The sequence below is a fragment of the Aegilops tauschii genome, chromosome 4 (genome assembly GCF_002575655.3).
Source record: "Aegilops tauschii subsp. strangulata cultivar AL8/78 chromosome 4, Aet v6.0, whole genome shotgun sequence".
Lineage (NCBI taxonomy): Eukaryota > Viridiplantae > Streptophyta > Magnoliopsida > Poales > Poaceae > Aegilops > Aegilops tauschii.
In genome coordinates, this window is record NC_053038.3 from 499,215,877 (window position 1) to 499,224,631 (window position 8,755).

At 50.5% G+C, this 8,755-nt stretch overlaps 2 protein-coding genes across 2 annotated transcripts; both read left to right on the plus strand.

Moving 5' to 3' along the window:
* The first annotated feature begins 1,001 nt into the window (after positions 1-1,001).
* On the plus strand, positions 1,002-4,529 carry LOC109748053 (mitochondrial outer membrane protein porin 6). Its single transcript, XM_020307110.4, has 7 exons — positions 1,002-1,210; positions 1,372-1,447; positions 2,148-2,215; positions 2,331-2,441; positions 2,920-3,006; positions 3,271-3,479; positions 3,908-4,529. The coding sequence occupies exons 2-7, from the start codon at positions 1,399-1,401 to the stop codon at positions 4,206-4,208; spliced, it is 825 nt and encodes a 274-aa protein (XP_020162699.1). The 5' UTR covers positions 1,002-1,210; positions 1,372-1,398; the 3' UTR covers positions 4,209-4,529.
* A 291-nt stretch (positions 4,530-4,820) lies between these two features.
* LOC109748049 (uncharacterized) lies at positions 4,821-6,291 on the plus strand. The gene is made up of 5 exons (XM_020307106.4): positions 4,821-5,349; positions 5,430-5,501; positions 5,623-5,747; positions 5,837-5,909; positions 5,987-6,291. The coding sequence occupies exons 1-5, from the start codon at positions 4,987-4,989 to the stop codon at positions 6,089-6,091; spliced, it is 738 nt and encodes a 245-aa protein (XP_020162695.1). The 5' UTR covers positions 4,821-4,986; the 3' UTR covers positions 6,092-6,291.
* Positions 6,292-8,755: the final 2,464 nt, after the last annotated feature.

Consider the following 8,755-nt stretch of genomic DNA (forward strand, 5'->3'; position numbering starts at 1 on the left):
TGCACAACACATGGAGGCCATCGAGGATGTTAGTGACAAGGATGCGCCACCAACCCAACAACATGCCGCCTACAAGTCGCGTGCCACTCGACTACGAGACCGTCGTAATCGCAAGGATACCGAATAAAATTGGCCACATCAGCACAACAATAGCACCGCCGAGCCGCGAGGTTCACCCGACGACGTTCGATCGTACTAGAAACCAGCACCGGCGAGCCGCATTGTTGCGACCGACAACCGCATATGCTACATCTTGCGAAGCATATTGCTGGACCAGAGATGGAGAATGATGTGACCGACGACGGATGTTGCTTTGCTTTTTTGCTTGGATCGGCAAATCGGTGGTGCTGCAACCTGCGGCAGATTTTGCTGGGAGCGGCGGTGACCTTTGCGGTAACCGGGCCGGTGACGATGTTGCGGCTGTGGGCTCTATGTGTTGTACCGGCGTTGGGGGACGCTGCGACCGCGGTTGACCGATGCTGCGGTGGGCGCTGAGAGGAGAAGACGGGCTAGACGGCATGCTGCAGTCGATGCGACGGGCCGCCGCAAGCTAGCCGGCAGCAGGTGTTACGGGCGGCGTCAGGGGTGGTGCGAGCGGACGACTTTGGTGCGGCATGCTCGCACGCGTGCGGTGCTGCGAGTCCAAAGCGGGGTGCAGGGATGCGGCTGCGGAGGGGATGAGAGTGTGCGGATGCGGGAGGAAGAGAACGGTTCGAGGAAGGGGCATCCAACGGCCGCGGAAGGCCGGATCGGGTGCCCACCAATCGAGAGCTGCCACCGGTCGGCTGACGCCCGGCGTCGCCCTTTTCTCTTGCATCCATGCCTACACTAATTACAGGCTTTAAATTTTTCTTCAAGAAAATTTAGAGGAGTCCGGGAAAAAATATATCCAGTTTAGTTTGAATGGACAGTTTGTTTTTCGTTTAAATTTGGTTTGCTTCGGGTGCACGTCCAAATATCCATCTCCTCCTCGTGGTTACAGACTCCTCGCCGTTCTTTTACCCCTCCCGAGCCCGTGACCTACCGAACCCGACCCGGCCCGGATCTAAAATCTCTCTCTGCCAGCCAGCACGCGCCTGCCCTACAGCCGCCACCGACGCCTCGTCCCCGCCCCCTCCCACGGTCGCCGCCGCCGCCGCCGCCGTCGCCGTTCGTCGCGCCCCTGCCGTCTCCGCCCCGTCCGCGGCCTTCCCCCCCATTGGGACTCGAGGTATTTGCACCCGCTGATTCTCCAAACCCCACTGATCTCCACGATTCCTGGGTGGCCGGCGCGCCGTCTGGATCCGCCGCCGCCGACCTCGCTGCCTCGCCGTGGCGTCGATTGATCACGTTGCTGATGTGGTCAAGTTTTTTCCTTTAAACTGATTATAGGACCTGAGTTGCTTCTAGCTGGGAAGGATGAGCAAAGGCCCGGTTCCGTTCCCTAGCTTTGGGAAGAAAGCAAAAGGTAGGCAGGCATCTTCCTCTTCCCTGGTGCTCAATTGTCAAATATCCTGCTAATTTATGCACTTGTTGTGTGCCTTGGCGATTTAATTTTGTTGTGGCTGGTCCTGAGAATGCAGTGTGTTTCTTGGTATCGTTTAGATAGAGCTAACTTAAGACAGACAGACAGCAGCATATGTTCCAACATGTTGCATAGGGCTCGCTTTGAATCCACTGGACTTAATAATCGCTTTGCTCATTATTAGTGGAGCTATATGATAGTTTTTGAATGGATAAATAGATGGATACTCTCGTATCAGCTTCCTTTTTCAGTTACTGCATTAATTTGATGTGTAGTCCCATATATACCTGCCAACTGTAAACCGTTGTTGCATACCTATGATCGGCATGGATGGGCCGTGTTTATAAAGTAATAACGGCTCTACTCCGAGGGAACCCTGTATATGACCCAACCGTTATGCGGAATGGGATTTGGATTACTGTTTGCTCATATTGTTTTAGTATATCTCGTTGTTTTACCGATAGATTGGGCAATAACCGTTTCCTGCCTTTATCTGATGTTGCCTACCAAATACAGATTAATGCTGTGCCTTTTTATGTTGGTTTTCGGCATTATTAAGCTTTCGTCTGGTTGTACTTCTTGTCCTCTGAATCTATGAGTGTCTTCCAGTAACCGTCTCATATGTTTATTTCTCTATCTATAGATCTCTTGTACAAGGACTACAATTTTGACCAAAAGTTTTCATGGTCAACAACTAGCGAATCTGGTTTGGTAAGACACTCGCCATTTAGCCCATTGCAGTTTTGTGTGTGTGTGAAGATAATGTCCTAACTACCTGCTTGCTTGTTAGCTAAAAATACATTGCCTTTATTATATTATATTGCAGGGTATCACAGCCTCTGGTGTGAAGTTCGATGAACTGTTCATTGGTGACATACGGGTACAACATAAAAGTGGTAGAAATACTGTTGATGTCACAATCGATTGCGATTCCAAAGTAAGATCCTTGTAAAGTTTGGTTCTCTATTCTTGTTTACATGCCTGTATTTAGTGCAAAGACTACAGTGTATTATTGCTTATATTTTTCTCAAATAGGGGCTGCTAGTTTGGCCCCGTTACAGCCTCATAAATGTATATTAGAAGACGAAATAGGAAGTAACATGCAGTGCCAAAATAAGCAGGACATGTGTTTTAATTTGGCTTTTGTTCAGCTGAAATTGATGAATGTTATATGTAATGCTGGACGGCCTTCCGTTTTGAGTTTTGAGGCTATAAAGAATGCACTGACATAGCCAACTTGTTGATTTCTGAATGTGAGATTTAGATAGACTATCATACCTATGCAGCTGTGTTCTTAGCTCATTCTTTCATTCTGAAGACTGAATATTCTTATTTTTCCAATCTTCCTGACTTATGGCATGTCAGAATTAAACATCGTCTATCTATGTATCTTACTAGAGTCTTTGCTCCTGCAGGTGTCAACAGCGGTCACTTTTGATGAAGTAGTCCCTGGTTTGAAGACTTCTTTCGGCTTCAAGGTTCCTGATCAAAAGTCAGGGAAGGTGGGTATATTTTGCTTTGGAGGGGTAATCAATTTTACTGAAACATAGGAGGGTTTTTTTTTTTGCGGGAAGAAAACATAGGGAGTTGGTGCTGTAGTAAACGAGTAATGCATTCAGCGAGTCTAAATAAGCTGGATTTGAGTCTTTTTTCATATTATATTTATCTATTGCCTGTAAATTGGCTTATAACCAACATTCAACCCCACCACTTCTCCATATTGTGTTAATTCCATTGTTTTTCTACTAACAACTGTTCATTGTCAGCTCGATTTGCAATACCTTCATGATCGCTTCGCACTGAATTCAACCATTGGCTTGACTTCGGCACCTGTGATCGAGCTGGCAACAACTATTGGCACAAACGAACTTGCTGTCGGTGCCGAGGTTGGATTTGACAGTACTTCAGCTTCTGTTACCAAGTACAACTCAGGTGTCAGCTATACCAAGGATGATTTTTCTGCCGCCTTACAAATGTAAGTCTTTGCAAGTTTCTGCTTTGTTCAAGGCTTCAAGCATACGAGATCTGCATTGTGACACATTGCTCGAATGTAGCCAATGACATCTTTCTGCTTGCAAAACTTGCCCACATAGTTGTTCGGTATTGCTTTAGAATATAGTAACAAGGAAGAGCTTGACTTTCAGGTTGGGCTGAAGTTTTAAACCGTAGCTGATTAAAATATCATATAGGATAATACTGGTAACTTTGAGGGCAGCAGCACCCATACAGTGCATTGAGATGTCTGTCTCTAGGATTACAGACATTTTCTCTTGACAAACTCCATCTGATATGTCTTTCCTATATTGGATATCTTCTGCAAGTTTGATGACCGGGTGCATTTTGGTTAACAAAGCCCTCGCTTGCCGTTCACTAACAAACCTTGGTTTGTGTTTTGCTACACAGGGCTGACAAAGGCGAGACACTGAGAGCTTCCTACATCCACCTGTTCAGCCCGAGCAGCGCAGTGGCGGCCGAGGTAACGCACAGGTTGAAAACAAAGGAGAACTACTTCACCATCGGGAGCTCCCACGCGCTCGACCCCTCGACGACGCTCAAGACGAGGTTCAGCAACAGCGGGAAGGCCGGGCTCCTCTGCCGGCACGAGTGGAGGCCCAAGTCGTACGTGACCCTCTCGGCCGAGTACGACCCCAAGGTGGTGAGCTCGCCGTCAAGGTTCGGCGTGGCCGTGGCCCTCAGCCCCTGATCACCCGCCCGCCCGCTTCTCCTCCCTGTACAACAGCGCCAGCGTTAAGCACGCCGCTCCGCTCGTATATGTCCGAGCCATACTCGCCGATGATTCTTTTTGGTCTCTCTCTTTTTGGGTGACAACAGTATTGGTATTGGCCCACGGAAACCTTGTCTAGGAGTTGGGCTCATTTTTGCGGGATTCCTCCGATTAGCCTGCCGGCCGGCCGGCGAAGTTACGGGCCGGGAACTGGAAATATACAGAGGTTTTGTATTAGGCATGCGCTTTGGCCGCCCCATGCGATGAAATTCTGACTTGGTGCTCGGGTTTGCTCGAAAATCGTCGCGTCGACTGCCTGGGGCGTCTCGGGGTTAGTGATTGTTAGTTTGACATCGTTTTTATTAAGCCTGCATTTCCCTGATGTGTTGTTGTTGTGGTTCATCTTTTTGCAATGTCCTGGATGGCCTATCGACCAATGATTTTTTGTGGGGTGGGTGGTATGGGCACCTACCACTCTTGGGACTGGGTGGTCATGGGCAGTGACTAGTGAGGGACCGAGGACGAGATCTCTCTTTCCTGTGGCAAATCATGGGTTCCCCGTGACTTGTCCTGTGTGTCACCTACTACCAAGGGTTGGGGTGCGCGTGGCCTCCTCGCGTCACTTGGCCCGGCGCTCTCCACGCTCCACCGTCTCCCGCCCCTTTCTCCTCGCCCCCAACTCTATCCTCCCCACCACCCGACTGACTAAACCCCCAGACGTCCCGGAGGTTTCAGCAGCAGCACGAGAACCACGGTGATGGGCGCCGTGACAATGGCGAGCAGCTCCCTGGTCCTCCGCCCGCGGGCGTCGTCGTCGTTGCCGAGCACGAGTCCTCGTCGTGCGCCCACGCGCCGGGCGGCATTGCCCGCCCCGCGGCGCCTCCGGGCCGCGGCTGCTGAAACTCCTCCGCGGGAGGGGGGGCTCTCCGTGGTGGTGGCCGGCGAGACGAGGTCGGCGACGACGACGCGGCTCTACTCGCTGGCGCCGTACCCGCTGCTGCTGGCGGCGCTGCTGCCGGGGGCGGAGCCCATCAGCGCGGCCTTCGAGCCCTTCGTGGAGCTGGTCAGGACCTTGAGCCTCCCCGACTGGCTCGTGCACTGGGGCCACCCCGGCAACATGGTACTCCCTGCTCTATGCTCTTTCCTCCTCGCCATCAAAAACAGCCTAAAATCAGTAGAAAATATCCTTGTTCCTTTCAGGCCGTGGTGCTGTTCGCAATGGGTGGGTACGGGACATACCTCGGATTCAGGATCAAGCTGTCTGACGACCCTGTAAGTAGCACTCGTACAACATTTTGTCCACAGTACAGGCTTAACAATCACTGGAGGTACTGCCAGCACTTGTGTGTAATCTGGAACCGACACCAAAAGCATCACAACTGCATATATACAGGAGGAGAAGGCCAAGGCCAAGGACCTCCACCCCAAGCTCCTCGGCGGCATGTTCTTCTTCTTCGCCCTCGGCGCCACAGGCGGGGTCACCGCCCTCCTCACCTCCGGTAAACCCATCTTCGAAAGGTACGTACGTGCACGCACCTCTCAGAATTCACAACAACAGTGCACACTGAAAGCTTGGCTTCACCTGTTGGAATGGCTTCAATTTGCAGTCCTCACGCGGTCACCGGGGTCATCGGCCTTGCGCTCCTCACCGTGCAGTCTCTCCTGCCAACATTGTTTGAGGTAACAACATAAGATCAACTCCTGCACAGCAATGGCTCGGATCGATGGATAACCTGTGATGCTGTTTTGTTTGTCAGGGGAACCCTGGGCTGAGAGGCGCGCACGGCCTACTCGGCAGCAGCATCATGACGCTCTTCCTTTTCCACGCCGCGTTTGGGCTGCAGCTTGGCCTCAGCTTCTAATTAGCTCGTGCGTGTGTGCGTAGCTGGTGTTAATTCGTTTGGGGTTTGTTTCTGTGTTTGTGGTTGCTTAGAAGAAGTAAATTCATCTCTCACAGTTTCATCCTTGTCTTTGTTAGCTAGCAGTAATACTGTCAAGAAAACGATATCCCAACTTACCTACGTGCAGGTATGCATTACAACATAATTTCTTCCCAGAACCATGTACTGCAATGTGTATGATCTTTTCTAGAACCATGAGGGGGTTTGTGTACACAGAAACAAAAGTAACAGAGATATATAAGCTGTTGTTACTTTTGTTTCTGTATATATAAATCTAGGTGTGCCCCATCGCAATTAAATGCCTAAATTAGGATCCCACAAAACCGGGAAAGAGGAGAGGCGAAAATAGGAAATGGAAAATTGGCAACATGCAGGAAATAGTAAACGGTAGTCGGGAAATCAGAAAAGAGGGAAGGCCAGTGCGCCCCGCATGATCGGTATAGAATGACGAACGAGTCGTTCGGATCTGTTACGAAAACTGTGTGGTTCGCCACATAACTTTCATTAAAAAAATATGTTTTTTTAGATGAACAATGTTCTTTATCGCTGATAGAAGAGATTCTTTCAAAAGATAACCCTAACCCCTGAGGTGGGCGAAAGATGGAGACTATATGGCCATTGAAGCAGAAGAGTGAGCAGCAGTCCAGTCAGCCCTTGCTTTCTCAACTTGAGCAGGTTTCATGTAGCTAAAAATCAAAGGAATACAATGGTTGACAGGAGGGGTAGAGAACCAGACATGACGACCAACATCTAATGTTGTGTAGCCATTCTGGCCAGATTATGAGCCTCCTTATTACACAAACCACGTTCATGGCATGCCAAAAATAAAGATCTCTCAGCTTTAATCTTCTTCAAGATCATACAATGAGCACCCAAGTTTTTGTCCGCCTGAAGCTCTGTGATGACTCTCAGATAGTCATATGAGACTTTGAGCTTCCCCGTGCCCATCTCTTCACCGAGCGAGAGCTTATCGGCATACGATCGCCTCCAGGGTCTCTGCATCTGTTATCCCCTCAAATATCACAACTGATGTACCTAGAAAAACTCTTTGGGCATCCCGACAAACATCGTTGATTGCCCCGCGGTTACTTGCTTTTGGGACGGCCGCATCCACGTTGATCTTACAAAACCCCTTAGGTGGAGGGATCCATCTTCCCACTTTGCTCTTGCACTTGATGTAGCCTTCTTCGCTAGGCCCATCTGTTGGGGAACGTAGCAGAAATTCAAAAAATTTCTACGCATCACCAAGATCAATCTATGGAGTTTACTAGCAACGAGAGGGAAGGAGTGCATCTACATACCCTTGTAGATCGCAAGCGGAAGCGTTCAAGAGAACGGGGTTGATGGAGTCGTACTCGTCGTGATCCAAATCACCGATGATCCTAGCGCCGAACTGACGGCACCTCCGCGTTCAACACACATACGGAGCAGCGACGTCTCCTCCTTCTTGATCCAGCAAGGGGGGAGGAGAGGTTGATGGAGATCCAGCAGCACGACGGCGTGGTGGTGGAAGTAGCGGGATTCCAACAGGGCTTCGCCAAGCGCTGCGGGAGGAGGGAGATGTGTCACGGGAGGGAGAGGGAGGCGCCAGGCCTTAGGTGTTGCTGCCCTCCCTCCCCCCCACTATATATAGGGCCAAGGGAGAGGGGGGGCGCAGCCTTGGCCCTTCCTCCAAGGAAGGGTGTGGCCAGGGAGGAGTCCTTCCTCCCCAAGGCACCTCGGAGGTGCCTTCCCCCTTTAGGACTCTCCATTTATCTTATCTCTTGGCGCATGGGCCTCTTGGGGCTGGTTCCCTTGGCCCATATAGGCCAAGGCGCACCCCCTACAGCCCATGTGGCCCCCCGGGGCTGGTGGACCCCCGGACCCCTTTCGGCACTCCCGGTACAATGCCGATAAAGTGCGAAACTTTTCCGGCGACCAAAATAAGACTTCCCATATATAAATCTTTACCTCCGGACCATTCCGGAACTCCTCGTGACGTCCGGGATCTCATCCGGGACTCCGAACAACTTTCGGGTTACCGCATACTAATATCTCTATAACCCTAGCGTCACCGAACCTTAAGTGTGTAGACCCTACGGGTTCGGGAGACAGGTAGACATGACCGAGATGACTCTCCGGTCAATAACCAACAGCGGGATCTGGATACCCATGTTGACTCCCACATGCTCCTCGATGATCTCATCGGATGAACCACGATGTCGAGGATTCAATCAATCCCGTATACAATTCCCTTTGTCTACAGATATGTTACTTGCCCGAGATTCGATCGTCGGTATCCCGATACCTTGTTCAATCTCGTTACCGGCAAGTCTCTTTACTCGTTCTGTAACTCACATCATCACGTGATCAACTCCTTGGTCACATTGTGCACATAATGATGATGTCCTACCGAGTGGGCCCAGAGATACCTCTCCGTTTACACGGAGTGACAAATCCCAGTCTCGATTCGTGCCAACCCAACAGACACTTTCGGAGATACCTGTAGTGCACCTTTATAGCCACCCAGTTACGTTGTGACGTTTGGTACACCCAAAGCATTCCTACGGTATCCGGGAGTTGCACAATCTCATGGTCTAAGGAAATGATACTTGACATTAGAAAAGCTCTGAGCAAACGAACTAC

Bases quoted from the DNA above. Each gene is read 5' to 3' on its own strand.
- LOC109748049 (XM_020307106.4), top strand. From the start codon at position 4,987: ATGGGCGCCGTGACAATGGCGAGCAGCTCCCTGGTCCTCCGCCCGCGG. The intron at 5,748-5,836 runs GTACGTACGTGC...TTCAATTTGCAG, and splicing joins GGTAAACCCATCTTCGAAAG to TCCTCACGCGGTCACCGGGG. The intron at 5,910-5,986 runs GTAACAACATAA...TTTGTTTGTCAG, and splicing joins TCCTGCCAACATTGTTTGAG to GGGAACCCTGGGCTGAGAGG.
- LOC109748053 (XM_020307110.4), top strand. From the start codon at position 1,399: ATGAGCAAAGGCCCGGTTCCGTTCCCTAGCTTTGGGAAGAAAGCAAAA. The intron at 2,216-2,330 runs GTAAGACACTCG...ATTATATTGCAG, and splicing joins CAACTAGCGAATCTGGTTTG to GGTATCACAGCCTCTGGTGT. The intron at 2,442-2,919 runs GTAAGATCCTTG...TTGCTCCTGCAG, and splicing joins CAATCGATTGCGATTCCAAA to GTGTCAACAGCGGTCACTTT.